Source organism: Neodiprion fabricii, chromosome 6 (assembly GCF_021155785.1).
Source record: "Neodiprion fabricii isolate iyNeoFabr1 chromosome 6, iyNeoFabr1.1, whole genome shotgun sequence".
Lineage (NCBI taxonomy): Eukaryota > Metazoa > Arthropoda > Insecta > Hymenoptera > Diprionidae > Neodiprion > Neodiprion fabricii.
The window spans coordinates 24,955,305-24,969,728 of record NC_060244.1 but is presented as its reverse complement, the minus strand read 5'-3'; the positions used below and the strand labels follow the sequence as shown (position 1 = coordinate 24,969,728).

At 43.5% G+C, this 14,424-nt stretch overlaps 3 protein-coding genes across 10 annotated transcripts in view; 1 reads left to right on the top strand and 2 right to left on the bottom strand.

The window, feature by feature from the left end:
- Positions 1–3,201, top strand: part of LOC124184338 (kin of IRRE-like protein 1) — a 137,612-nt gene extending 134,411 nt beyond the window's left edge. For all 8 annotated transcript variants that reach the window (XM_046573925.1, XM_046573926.1, XM_046573923.1 and 5 more), the window contains 2 exons: positions 2,066–2,237; positions 2,923–3,201. In XM_046573925.1, coding sequence (XP_046429881.1) covers positions 2,066–2,237; positions 2,923–3,020 — 270 coding nt within the window. In that variant the 3' untranslated portion in view covers positions 3,021–3,201. The remainder of the gene's footprint in view (positions 1–2,065; positions 2,238–2,922) is intronic.
- A 3,049-nt stretch (positions 3,202–6,250) lies between these two features.
- Positions 6,251–7,398, bottom strand: LOC124184345 (cuticle protein 7-like). Its single transcript, XM_046573936.1, has 3 exons — positions 7,312–7,398; positions 6,992–7,229; positions 6,251–6,627 (listed from the first exon to the last, which is right to left on the bottom strand). The coding sequence occupies exons 1-3, from the start codon at positions 7,321–7,323 to the stop codon at positions 6,461–6,463; spliced, it is 417 nt and encodes a 138-aa protein (XP_046429892.1). The 5' UTR covers positions 7,324–7,398; the 3' UTR covers positions 6,251–6,460.
- Positions 7,399–9,066: 1,668 nt separating this feature from the next.
- Positions 9,067–12,829, bottom strand: LOC124184344 (adult-specific cuticular protein ACP-22-like). The gene is made up of 4 exons (XM_046573935.1): positions 12,765–12,829; positions 11,353–11,422; positions 10,818–11,033; positions 9,067–9,717 (listed from the first exon to the last, which is right to left on the bottom strand). The coding sequence occupies exons 1-4, from the start codon at positions 12,771–12,773 to the stop codon at positions 9,551–9,553; spliced, it is 462 nt and encodes a 153-aa protein (XP_046429891.1). The 5' UTR covers positions 12,774–12,829; the 3' UTR covers positions 9,067–9,550.
- Positions 12,830–14,424: the final 1,595 nt, after the last annotated feature.

Here is a 14,424-nt window from a genome sequence, read left to right as displayed (position 1 = left end):
ATGAGAATTCGAGTCCGAACCACTCAAAGAAATTCCGCATCAATAATTCGTTGAAACATTATAACTTTCGCATATTTATGCGAATTTTTTAAAACGTCTCCACGGTTATCCGTGTTATATGCGAATATTGATAAACCTTATCGTTCTGTTCTTGATTTGGAAGGAAGTATTTATTTCATCATTCATTCATTCATTTATTCACTCGCTCTTCTTTACGCACGACGAGGCTTACCATTAGATATTCTCTGTCTTGGATTACTTTGAGAGCCGACCATGTAATCTTTGCGGTATACGGAAGATCGGATGTAGCTACCAGTTTTGCTGCACGTTTCAAGAAAGAAATAATTTCAACATTTTTCTCTACGATTCTACCATATTTTTTCTTATCCACCTTATACAACCTTCGCGAAGATCAGAGACCCTTTGAGTTTTAATGGTTATGGTAATATACCGTCGTGGATGGTTTTATTTCAATTTTTTTCATGTCGTCTTTCTTGACATTCTTTTTTCACGTGTGCGAAATCTTTTTTCGTTCAACATTTTTATTGCCCTCGCGGTTGTGACGCAAAAGCTAGGACGTGTAATTAATTTTCCAAGTGTAACGTGGAACAAAATATACAAATTTTCAGAATGATTACGAATTAATTTTTTTCGAGGCAAATTTCATACAGATTTATTTGTATTTATAATATAGGTATATGTTATATATCACTAACACACGAACACGCTGACACGTACTCTCCGCGAGGATACATAAAAAAATTTTATTTCATCCAACTTCATCGTGGACGTAAATTTCATCCCATCATTTTGATCAATATTTACTCTCCAACCCACTCGGTCTCAATCTCGGATTTCTCGTGCTCAATTTTCAACCAGCCTGCCGGCTAAGCTCTGATACAACAGTTTGCGTTAGATAGGAAACGATCGATACACATTGAGGCAGTAATTATTTTCATTCCTTTGTTGGTTTGTTTTTCCCTCAAAACTTTCTTTTCAAGTATACGTATCACTGTGATTCGGACGTATAATTACAGATGGAAAATTGCGAATACATCGTCGTATCGTGTAAAGATTTCCTTAGACGAAGGAAATAATTTCAGTCTGAGGCTCACCGACAAAATTGTTTCGCAAATTGCATTCATTTACATTGCGAATACAATATGCGATCTCTAAAAAAAATTTCTAACCATTTTCGAACAAGCATACACGGTACATTTATCGCGAGTTATCGGAGGTTCGAATATTTCGTATCGGATTTCACGAGTGGCAAATGATGCTGAAACTTGATTCTAGGATAGACGCTATTCAAACTCAGCCTTGTATAATACATTTGTTCGACAAGAGTGTCGCTTGTTCACGTCTAGGAACGATCGGCTTAACGATCGGTGCGCGAAGATGAAAGTAATACACACAACTGCGATGGATCGCAGACGCTTATTGTTCTCTACGCGCGCTTCCGTTTCTCTTTTAGCAACACTTCCTGGGTATTGCATTGCCGCCCCGTTCTCTTCCGTGCAACGGATAAAATTGATTGCAGTTTCACTCGGTCACGGTTAGAGAAACGCTAGAACACGTTCCTCTGTCAAGCAGGCATGAGTATCGAATTGCATACGGATATTACAGACGATAACTGTGCGAGGCACGTTCCAGGGTCGGGGTAAAATGTGGAAAATCCGAAGTTTTGTGGTCTGGAAGAATCGGGAAATTGAGGACAGTTTTTCGCAACGAATTTCTTGCAAATAAGAATAATTCAGCATTCAGTAAATCTAAATCTTCTTTTTTATGAGACGTATGTAATGATACGTGCTCAAAAAGAAATGAATCGCTTTAACCTTGACATTTAACATTTGTTGCTCGTGTAGAATTATTTATTCCAACAAATCAACGGAGGAAATAATTTCACTCCAGTTTTGTGATGCGGAGAAAATGCGGGAGCAATTCTGAAACTAATCGTTGGGATGAGTAGCAAAAAAAATTGCAGTTCGTGTTAAGAATACGGTATGAGTGAACGATTGTGAATTCTCACGACATATCGAAATTTGTTTTACTTATTTCTCTTCAGGTGTTGAACTACGACAGTCCAAACAGCCGGAAATTCGTTTACACGGAGAGGGAAAACGAAGTGACGACGTCGAGACTTTTGATAAAATCAACTGACCAGGAAGATTCCGGTGAATACAGCTGCAGGCCCAGCAACTCGAAGAAAGCGAGTGTCCGCGTTCACGTTTTGAACGGTAAACCAGGTCTATCAACGCTGTTTCTTTTTTTGTTGATAGTTTGATTTGACAATTTAAAAAAAAAAACATTTCACCCCCGATTAGTTAACTGCTCGTTCAAATTGAAGCTGCGTTCAGATATATCTCGTTATCGAATCGCGGAAAGTGGCCTCGAGGGCAGGTACATTAATGCAGAGTGGAAAACCGATACTAATCCGAAGCACTTTTCATTCAACAATTAATTTTCAGTCAATTTGAAATTTCTCCAACGATTTGCCGGACGGTGAAACTGCTTCACCTTCGCAGTTATAATATACCTTAATATCGTCGAAAGATCCGCGTGGCTGGAAAAAGAGATAGACGTCGAAAAAATTCCCCTAATATGTATAAAAGAGTGAAATTAGTCTGACAGCCATTCGTTTTTGCGAGTAGATCAGCGATTAGCGGAAAGCACGCACCTGCGATCCTCTTTCTTCATTTCCGCTTCTTCTTCGCAGCTTCGCGGGACCTAAATAAAAACATTTCTCAGAGGCTATTAGGCGTAATGGAAGTCCGATTCGTCGACGGAGCGTTTCCGTTTTTTGCAAAAAAAAAGCACCGTGGCACTGTCCCGCGTCTCGAGTGTATTTTTTTCTTACTTCTAATTTTTTTTTTTTTTTTCTCTTCCTTCTTGTTTTGCATCCAATTTTCTTTCTACTTTCAGGCGAACGCCTGGAAGCGATGCAGACCGGCGGTGCTGCCGTCCCCGTTTTAAGTCTCCTGCTAATTGTACTGTCATCTTCCAGCAACGGGTTCAGCTAAAAACCGCCGATTTTTTCCCAGGATAACACGTAGACGAGAATGCAGCTCGTCCGGAGTGTCCCTTTCAAAAGTTTGATATTTTTGGAGAAACGAATAATTTTCGCCGATTACTTTTTCTTACGTTTCTTTCGCAATCCGCGTCTGTCTCGCTCTTTAATTCTCGCCAAGCAGAAACTGAAGTGAAAAGAGGAGGAAAAAAATTTCCTCAACGAATTCTGTGATGTCGCGGATGGACAAATCGTTGAGGACAAACGGAAAGTCTGGTGCTGCAGGGCGCCGAGCCGCCGAGGTAATTAAAGTGTCTCCGTTAATTAAGGAGGTCCTTTCTCTCCGAACTACATAGTAGCTTTTTGCACAACTTTCAAAAAGAATCGCCGTAATTCGTTAGCGTATATATACATATATATATATATATATACACATTTTCCGTCGCACTCACGGTGAGAAAGCTCTTGGAATTTTTTTGAAACTTCTCTTCCTCTCTTCCTTCGCTCTTTCCCGTTTTAATTTTCTTTCTATACCTATATTACAGGTATACATTTTCATCCCGCTCAATTATTCCTCTCGTTTTTATTCATCGCCCCATGTAGTAAACCTCGCGAATAGATATAGATTTGCGCGTCTTTCCCGCACGTGCAGATATCACCTGGTCACTACGGGTTTGGCCCGACGGGTTGAAAATGTTGAAACGGATTCGATCCCTTATATAGGATTCTCCAAACGCAAACAAATTGTTCGCCTTCCTCGCGATAGAACTCTTTTTTTTCTTTTCGAGAACCTGCAGCTCGGCGCGAGCAGCGCGATAACAGAGAGCGGGAGTAAGAGAAGAAGAAAGAAAATAAAATTACTTTTTTCTCTCCTCCTCCTTCTTCTTCTATTCTTTTTTCCCCTTTTTTTCTCACGCACGACCTACCGGGAACAATTTGTTCTTCGCTAAGTGATATAAGCTTCAGGGCCTGTGCACCAGCCCCATCGCCTCGCCCGAGGAAAAGAAGAAAATTTAATTACGGATAATAATTAGCTTGACGCATGTACCTTTTATTCTCGGCTATTTTAAAAATTCGATATTACACGAAGTAAAAAGATAGGCGTAAAAATATGAAGAAACTTCGCGATGCCCGACCTTGCGAACGTACTATAATTAATTGATATGAAAATTAATCTCCCCTCCTATACGTATACGTGTGAATGTATACAGTTATAACTGCTCATATTATACACAAGTGTTTATTTTAATTTTATTCATAAGCAGCTATGATATTAGTCGAAGTGCCGAGGTGTGCAGGATCAGAGGCGGGCAACCCGGCTACTCCCCCAATCTACAATCTGAAATATTGCGGACCGAGGTAAGGCTCGTTTCGTCGCGTCACGGAATGTACGCTTTTAAATTTGACTAAATCTTCGCCTCCTCTTACCCCAAGGAATTTGAATAAAAAATATCACCATTTACGTTCACCCTGTTAGCGATCTTCAAGGTCTCACGCAGCCATTGAGCAGGTATTCTTCTCCTCCTCTTTTTTGTTCCCCCGTTCCATCATTTTTACTCTGCTTTTTTCTTATAGCATTTTCCCCGTTCAAATTCGTGCGATATCGACGATTTCATTCCAGGTGCAGGCTTACTTAATACCCACTAGCGTTTATACTTACATTTTTTAGATATATGCATGTATACATATATATTGTTTCTTTAACTGTTTGAACAGTTCATAACTCGAAAAGATACGGAAAAGATATCAAAAGTTAATCGATACCGTACATTTGTTTTTTCTTTGCAAAATCGTTTTATGCAAGAGTTGCAATTGGGACGCTCCGTTCGTTTGGCCGTCGATACGTATAAATATACTTGTACAATAAGAAAACAAAAAACCTGTATCCATAAACGTGAAATTTTGTAAATAAAAAATAAAAAATCGATAAATTGTTTGTATTTATAATTTACATACGTGCGAAGTCTCTGCGAAAGGTAAAAAAAAAAATAAATAAACCGGAAAATCATGTTCTCGTTGTAAATAACCGTGTCCCTCAGGTTATTGTTCATCTCTGAGGTAACAAAACTTGGCTTTACGTGGTAGTAGGATGGAAAACGCAGGGCAGATGTACGGTGTAACGTTCGGTACTCAGTGGCGTTGAATGGTCCTCTGAATGGAATAAAATAAGGCCGTATCCGCTATACGAGAGCGGGGAAATTCAATTTGTGTTTCGCAGTAAAAGCTGCGGGGACAGCTCTCACGTACGTGACCCAATACGCTGGACTTTGCGTTCAAGGTATTAAACACCGCGGATCCATTGAGCCGAAAGCCAGCGTAAATTGATATTCATCCGCCACCCTCTTGATGCCGCTGCCATTCGTCCATATCCGACGAGTCATCCATCGGTAGGTGTACCTCATACGTACAGGTATAACAGACACTGCCAGGCATGGATGTAATAAGGTTTACGTGCCGACGTATCGACCTGACGTTTTCTTCTTTTACCCCTTTTGCCAATAGCCATTTTTAGGTGTTTTCTTATACTTGTCAGACCACGATGCGCACCGTGAGAGAAACCGGAGCAGGGATTTGCAGCTGTGTACGCGTCGAATGACGAATCACGGAGGCGAAGCCAAGGCGTGAAAATAAACGACTCCGGTGGCAAATTCACTAAGCTTCTTTTGCTTTGACGCGAGCTAGTAGCCTGTGGTTTGAGGAGGAAAGAACTGCACTGACCGAGGAAAGGTGAAGAAAGAAGGTACGGAAGAAAGGAAAAAATAAGGAAACCGTGGCGAAGGTGTCGGATGTCGGTCTGTGGAAGACGGTGGGGAAAAAAGATCTCCGGGGAGACGGAAAGAATGACGGAAGATAAAAGTATTTCCGAGAAGAAGAGAGACGATTGTATTAAGTTAAGCCCGAATGAAAATTTCGTCAGGCATCGCCGCAACCGAATCAAATATCGCACAGAACGCCTTGAAACGAAGCTTATTGCTGCCGCGGTGGGACATTGTCTGAGAAAAAAAAAACGTCAAACCTCGCCGGTCCTTATATCTGCGTACTACACAGAAATTCGAACACACAGATTAAATTCTTTTCTCGTGAAAGGCAAACATCGTGCGCAATACGCGCGTTGCGTACCTACGCGGTGGCTGTATATTGAACGAAGTTGGATCAAATCCGACCGATCCTTGCTGCTGCTAGCAACGTCTAGGTTGCGATTTAACAAATATGCGTTCACGTGCGTAGAGGTAAATACTTGTGTTTACTTGGAATATTTATTCAACGAAAGAGGAATATTAAAAGAGTTCACATATGGTACAAGGCTGCAAAGTTGCAGGGAGAATAAAGGGGTTCAAACTTAACAACAACATGACCGTGGGCCGTGGGAGCGTGCCGCGACGTACGATAAGGTATCCAGTGTCGCAGGAGGTCTTTGTACTCGGTGAAGGAGCTTGCGAGAGGTGGGAAGTTTTAGTGGTGACCGTGTCCATGACCACCGTAAGTCCCTCCGGAGTGGTCGTTGCCACCGCTGTTGTGGACGATGGCGTGGAACCCACCGTGAGGGTCGGCGTGGTACTTGACGGTCCTCACGTTGCCGCCTGGCTCGTGGAGGGTGTATTCACCGGCGGCGTTCTTTCCTGTATATACATACGGAAGGTAAAGTGAGTCAATTTTTCCCGTCAGAGATTCGCCCGATGCTCTCCTTCCTCTTTATACACGTCTACCGAGCTCTTTATTTCCCGCTTTCTTCCCCGCCCGGCGGCCGAATACGCTTTGCGAAGCGAGTTGGAGAAGTCATTGGGAGCGGAATAACCGCCCCTGGGAAAACAAAAGAAGAGGGAAAAAAGGTACGTGCGATATAGGTTAGTTCAGACCTAAGGAAACCGTAATGGGGAACAGACTTTAACCGGGCGGAAGTGGGAGTTGAGGAAACGTGTCTTTGCTCTATCGCGTATCTTCGAATTGTAGGTATTCGAGGGGCTGGTGAAGTTTACGGCTTACCGTCTCTGTGTTCCTTTTGTCCGTGGTAATCGCCGGTGTGATGGTCCTCCACTCCGTAAGAAAACTCGTACTTCGGATGCGCAACGTAATCGACGTGGTGATGACCGTGCTTGTCGTGGTAGCTCACTTCCTGGTGGGGACCTTCGACGGGTCCGTGATAGTGGGCGAAGCTGTGAGCGTGCCCGGCAAAACTCTGCTGGACTTGGGCGAGCGCCACGAAGGCGAGAACCGCGACGAACTGAGGGGTGTGAAAAATTTCACGATTATCGCTACTGCCGGGACACTTCGGGTCTCGATTAACGCTGCACCACCGGACCTACCTTGAATGCCATGCTGATGTGTATGAGACAAGCGTTGGTCGGATCAATGATACCAAACTGACAAGGCCCCCGCGTTATATACCTCGGCTACCGTTGTGTTTTGCCCCCGTGATTTCGACATTACGTTGTTATCTAATACCCTGACACAAGTTGCGAGCTCTGTGCCACTCGCAAAAACACTTCTTTAGACATATCTATAACGTGCTCACTGCTTTCCTATGCGTTCCACTTACAACAGTGTTGTACACACGTGAAACTGCATTCGCCAATCGAGACACGATCGACCAGACTTTACAAGAGATCGGAGACTAACCGTGGATAGTTGGACTGGAATTAGTGACTTCTATGATATGCGGAAGATACGTGTCTCGTTAGAGACATGTCGAAATGTGTGACAGAATTTTGTAAACAGCAATGCTCGACGAAAACAAAAATCGGTCCGGTTCACTCTTCGATGTTCATCGTTGTATCTTTTAGACTTTGACTTGATCTTGTTTTCGAAGTTTTGATTTTTCCTAATTCCAACATTAGCAGCGGTCATTTTTCGCGCAAAGATTTGCGGTGCTTGACCTAGTAAAAGTTGATCGAAGCGTGAATAATTTGTAATCCGCTTGCTTTAGTGAGCAACGCGATTGCATGCATAGTGAAATAATTGAAAACAAGGACGTGGGTGACTGTAAAAAGGGGAAATCGCTCGTTCTCGGGTTAATGATTCCACGAATATCTTTCACATTTTTCGACAGTGCTCATACGTCGAACGCACTGCACAGGACTGACCCGCATAACTTCGTTACGATCGATTAGCCTTTTTACAGTGATCATGATACTCCGTGCGATAATAATCGTAACGTATCATTTGCGATGATGGGTTATGATAATGGGTGGTGATGACAGGTAGCGATAATTCCCAACGATTTTCATGGCTGTTGAAGCAATCGACGTACCGTGGTCGCTTGATCCTGATGGTAAAATAATGAGAGGCTGTTATTTATTATTTATCGTTAGTGTCGAGACCAACCGTACGATTGTTTTCTTCGTCGACGGTCTGAAAGTGGTGATGTTTTCACTTGACTGAGTCTGATAATTGCGCAAAATAGTTGTGAGAAAATCAAAAAATTCCCTGCAGTCTAGGCAAAGAACCCATCTAAGGCTATGAAGAAATGAGATAAAGATGAGGAGAGAAAACTAGCGCGAATATCACATAATCCCTGTATAAAACATCGCCAGTCAGCTTATGCTTTCCGCGTGAAAGCATCTCTCTCGTTCTCAGACATACCGATCAACGGCTGCCTCGATAATACTCGACGCGCTTTTTGCACCCACCATTACCAGCTCCTCTTCAGCCACGTTGTCTGAAAGAATTCTGCAGCGTCATTCCGATACAAGTTACATCGTGAGTGATGTTGGAAAAAGAGATGATCCTCTCTGCAATAAATTCTGCTTAGTTTGGTTTGTTCGGATAACCGTATAACCGTATAACGTATAGTATTAATACTGGACTGCAGTCGATCGGCTAGGATTTTGCGGCAAGTACATTTTATCCCCCTTAAGTACCCACATGTCACGGTTCTATAGCATGAAGTCTAGGCAATCGCACGTTCTTTTTCTTCGACATTACCTATTATCGTCCAGCTCAACGACCGGATTACGTAACATGTTCACGAATCAATAATCAAGAAGTATATGGCTGGAGCGGAACTAAAAGTACAATCAGCGGGTAATGGATACCAAAATACTAAAGCAACAGTGTGTGGATTCGTCGTAATGATACTAGTTTTATTATTGTCCATAGAGAGGAAAACATAAATGAGACAAACGGGATAAAACTAACGGTTGATTACACATCTAGACAGCGGTATATTATCAGTGAGGTGGATTAAACCAATAGACACGGTAGATCAATAGAGTCTGATCCAGTCGAACCGGAATTCATGGAGAGAGAGAGGGAGAGGGAAAGAAAGAAAAGATTAGGTGCGATAAATGAGCTAAGTACAGCGTCTGCAAGCAGCATGATGTACGTCCGAGATCCAGGAGGTTGCCAAAGGCCCGCGGGCCTCACCGTGACGTTCCGTAGCTATTCCCCAGTCACATACCCACTTTGATAAGAAAATCCTCGGCAAAGACACGGCGGTGACACGGAACTCATCTTCTCCGTCAGATAGCCATTTCTCCACGTACGTGGTCCGCAGGGTGACTTATATTAGTATCCGTGTCCGAGTTCGCCACCTCCGACTCCTCCTCAGTGTCCGTGCTCATGACCACCGTGGTGTCCACCCCCGGAGTGATCATTGCCACCGCTGTTATGGACGACGGCGTGGAAGCCTCCGTGATGGTCAGCGTGATAGTGGACAGTCCTCACGTTGCCGCCCGGCTCGTGGACGCTGTACTCGCCGGTGACTTTTTTCCCTGGAAAAAGATTGAGGTAGTGTAAGATGGATTAGGGAGAAGAAGCAGCCCCAGGGCATTCCCGGAACCCCCGAGACGTCGTCAACCATACGTAACCCCCTTTCGGTATAGAGTAGGCTGCACGGGCGTCTTGGGAGAGGGTGCCCGCAAAGTATTCGCCTGAATCATTGAAACGGCTCACACTTTCTTGGAGCTTTTTTTCGCCTCTTTTTCTCCCTCACTCTCTCTCTCTCTCTCTCTCTCTCTCTCTTTCTCTTCCACTCTTTTTTCCCCCCTTTTTTCTAAACCCTGCCACTTCACCGGTGCACCCCTCGCCTTCGCTTCTCTCCATCCTACCAGCCAGAAAGCCCTCTAAGCTAGCGACCTGCCAGAGACATTACTATAAATTAGAGCCAGTTGAAGAGAGCTTGAGCTCTCCTACTGACGATCGATACGAGGGGGGCCGAAAGACGTGGCATAAAATCGGGCTTTTTTTGAAGAAATAGGGAATCCCTCTGCAAAACTCTTTATGCGCCAGTGATGGTGATACCCTGGATTATTCCACCTCAAATGGATGATAAAACGGTCTAGCTATCCCTAGTCTGGATTATGCCTTACGCTGCATTTTGACAAATTAAACGCGCGAGATCTTCAAGCCCAAGGTCTTTTAGCGTTTTCTAGTTTCCTGTCGACGGTAAACGTACGTACTGGACGCTCCCGTCCTGTCATTTCAATTGCCATGGAGACCCGTAGAAGTTTATCTAAGAAATAAATTCGTCGTCTAGATCGACGGGCAAACGACACCTCGTAAACCGAGCCGTTGGTCGGTGATCGTTACGAAGAATGAGCCAAGAGGCCGTAATTTTAATCATCAAAAGAGGGTCGTTTATACCGTCAGCTAGGGAAGTGGCACTGATATACCAATCAAAGAAATGCCTGAAACTATTATCCCCCGCGAATCGGGGTATGGCTCGTCTTAATCCGGGAAAGTTCGCAACATTATACGAAAAGAAGCTCGCGACCACGCGGCTTCGAAAACCCTCTGCTTCCGCATGAGCCAATCGATAATCGTAGACACACACTTCCCGGTCTATTATCGCTATTCCAAGCCGAACTGTTACCGTCTCTGTGCTCTTTATGATGCTTCTTGTCATGTGTGTGATGGTCGGACACTCCGTAGTCGAACTCGTACTTCGGATGAGCTACGTAGTCGGTGTGATGGTGTCCATGTTTGTCCTTCCACGAGACCTCTTGCCCGTGCCCAACCACTGGTCCGTGGAAGTGTTGGTAGGAATGAGCGTGTCCGTGTCCGTGTCCGTGTCCACCGCCACCGTCGCCTGGAGAGTAGTATGAATAATATAAAATACCGGGTAAATAACTGATCGAACGCAAGGTACACAGTCTGGGTTTTGGTTCCCGAGGGACGTTGCGAGCCCGGAGAGAAAGACAACGAGCGGATTGGTGTGCAGGGTATCTGCACCGCGGTTCGACGTCGTAAAATTTCTCCGCCGACTAAGCCAAGCCCGGGGATACATTTTACGATATTGTCTCCTTCTCTCTAGCCTCGTACCGATGGACTGTTAGAAAATTCACCAATTCTTTATCCTAGTCCATCTTATACTCACACACCGTTCGATTTTACGATATTTTTCATACCTCCATGATGGCCTCCCGGGTAGCAAAGGATCTCGCCGCCCAACTGGACGATCAACAACACCGTCAGTACCTGTAACCACAGTTTCTGCTCAGTGGAGGTGGCATAATGCTCTGCAAATTTCTCGGGATCAATGTGCCAGCGGTTAGAGGATCGCGAATATCATAAATAATTTGGAATTCTCTCTGGAAAGAAAAAGAGAGAGGGAAGAAGAGAGGAGGGAATGCAAGGATAAACGAATTGTCAACTCCCAAATAAATTAAATTTCGACAAATTTAACATTATTTCAGGAACCGGTGTTCGCGCGAAGCGGAGGTGAAGCGAGACTCGGATGTATCAGGGTTCCGGGTGGATGGTAACACGTGTCAGGTGAAGAAGGCACAATAGGAACGCTGGGCAAAGTTAGACCAGGTCAGATTAGGTTTGGTTATATTAGTTAGAATGGGGTGGATTAAGTTAGGCAGGTTTGGTTTCAGTACTGTTCTGTACAATGGGGCGGATTAAATGGGCAAGGGAAGGGTTGGGATTGTTTCAGATGCAGGCAGAGTCGTAGCTAAACGGATCGGCTTCATGAGCCAAAAAAGACCACGTGAAAAAACACCGAAGTAAAAAAGCTACTCTCTCGCTCGTTCGTTCATCGATCGAGGCAGCTTTTTGCACCAGCAGTGATTATCCTGCCCAATAGGCAACGTCGAGTTTTCGTTAAGGGTATGTAGACATTTAGTGTACATGTATACGCTGTACGATTACCGTTTCAAAACTTCGTTTCTATTATACAACCTTATTCGCTGAGTGACTAAGAAAGAAGTAGCAATGGTGGTAGGATAAACTCAGTAGCAAACATAAATTGGTACAAAAAGTTCGGAATATAAGGTTGAGATTGAAGAAAAAAAATAAAGGAATAAAATTAGTTCTGCAGACGGTGTAAAATTGCGTCTGGGTCTGAAAATGCCCTTTGCGAAAAAGCCAACCGAGGGACCAAATCGAAACCCGACAAACCACCGTGCAGGAAAATTTCTACCGGCTGTTACAAGGGCTTCTCTGTGAAAAAGGATGATACGCGAGTTGACGTTTACTATCGACGTATTCTACTTTATTTTATTTTCCTTTCGTTCTTCCTTTTTTATTCTTGTCGGGCACAAAGTCCATTGACTGGCTACACAATTGACTAGGGAAAGCCGAACAACTTTCGGATACTATAACAGAAGCCTGGTAAAGTTTTTTTGGAAAACGTCGCACGTGCAGACGTCAATACGCAACAAAGAATCTACGAGAGAAGAAAAAACTGGCGCCGAAATCCATGGGTCACTGATCTTCGTCACAATAACAACTTTTTATAAAATTTTGATGTACGAAATTGGGAAAATTGATGGTGGATTAATGCTTGAGGATTAATGATTAAGGAGGTATGTACCTTGATCATCTTACTCGCCGTCGAATCGCCGACTGATCGAATCCACTGCTAAAGTTAACCGTTTTATACCCAGACTTCCGCATCGTTTCGTGAACCGTTAATTATACCATCAGCGGTTTTATTCTCTTCATTTGTCAGAAGTCTAATTACTGACTTATTGACCATTATACTCGCTTTCGTAGCAGTGAATCGTACCGCAAATATTTATTGCATAACTCCAACTTCTGTGATTGAATTCATTCCGAGTTGTTAGCGGTGCTTGACCTAACCGCCAACCCGTCGAACCAGGAGCCGTACCAAATCGATAAACGTTTAAAATACTTCTCACCTTTCATACCGAGGACCTGCATAGGTGTTAAGACCAACTGACTCGTTAGCCGGTCAATTTAGACCTGGAGAATCGGGAAGAAAGAGGAGATTGAATGAAAATTGAATCGGGATCGAAACTCGAGAGGGAAAATTGAATGCGTGGCTTTTCATCGTGTATATCCCATCGACGATCGAGTTTGTTCTTCGACACCGATTCGTGTTTCGTTCTAGCCCGCGGGATTCAACCGGTGTTAAGAGTGGTTTCTCAAAATACCTGTACCCCCATTGAACTTAACTTTCCCCATTTAAACTTCTGCCAATATCTGTTAGAATACGATACGTTGGGTGGCTTACAGGTATATAGATAGCAATATCAATTTCGGTTCCAGGCTTGGATCCTCCCTACCGCATTGTAACAGACTTAACCAATCGTCTCGTAATATCAATTCCCATTCTGTTCGGTAACTACTTCACAGTTCTCTGAATTATAAAACAAAGCCATCGACGTTAGGCAATCTGCACCATGGTGTTGAATCACTGTACCAGTCGGTATAAGCATACCGAACTTCTACAAAGTCCGCTCATTCGCCAACAATACACTATATTATCTCCGGCGAACTTTTGGTTTTAACGGTTAACGATATAATTCCAGTAACGCAGGTTGCGCAATCGTCTTGTTCTTTCTTATACCCAGAGAATGCTACTTTCTTGTCTGGACGTGGAAGAAAGCACCATTGAGGCGTGACTGCACGGTGTTTATTTAACGTGTCATGTATTCGACTTCTGTGTACGTGAAAAAAGTAAAGAAAAAAAAACGGAAAAAATTATCTGCCAAAGGAATTGAAGCACAAAGGCTCGCACTATCGGACCTGGTCGAGCGTACGTGTCTATAAGCTACGAGTCTCCGAGGAAGGTATGTATTTTTTTATCCCTCGACTCTTTTTCACACTGTGTACATAAGATAAATCGCCCGACACGTACAAGGAATAAAATATGAGAAAATAGAAAATCCAAAATAATAATAAAAAAAAATTCCTGAAAGCTTAAAGTCACGCTTGGTCTGTTCGATCCGGCAGCACGAAAGAGATTTAACCACGTATTATAGGTAGGAGAAAAGGCCGAACTTTATTCGCTTTCCTTCCCCAGAGCAAGGTGCTATATTGTGTTTTTTTTTTTTTTTTTTTGTAACAATCACGAGCTGCAAAAATACCGAAATATATCGACGAAATCTTAACGCTCCACTTCTATGGCACGCGTCAATTTACACAATGAAATAGCTATTAATAATTTTTCCCCGGTTTGCGGCTTGGGGATCTAGGGGTTGTTTTCACCCTCGAACTCACGCATATCA

What these genes read in the sequence shown, in the direction of transcription:
- LOC124184345 (XM_046573936.1), bottom strand. An exon ending in ACAAAAGGAACACAGAGACG is followed by an intron (nt 6,628 to 6,991) that starts GTAAGCCGTAAA and finishes ATGTATATACAG; the next exon opens with GAAAGAACGCCGCCGGTGAA.
- LOC124184344 (XM_046573935.1), bottom strand. An exon ending in CCCGGGAGGCCATCATGGAG is followed by an intron (nt 11,034 to 11,352) that starts GTATGAAAAATA and finishes ACTACTCTCCAG; the next exon opens with GCGACGGTGGCGGTGGACAC. An exon ending in TCATAAAGAGCACAGAGACG is followed by an intron (nt 9,718 to 10,817) that starts GTAACAGTTCGG and finishes ATCTTTTTCCAG; the next exon opens with GGAAAAAAGTCACCGGCGAG.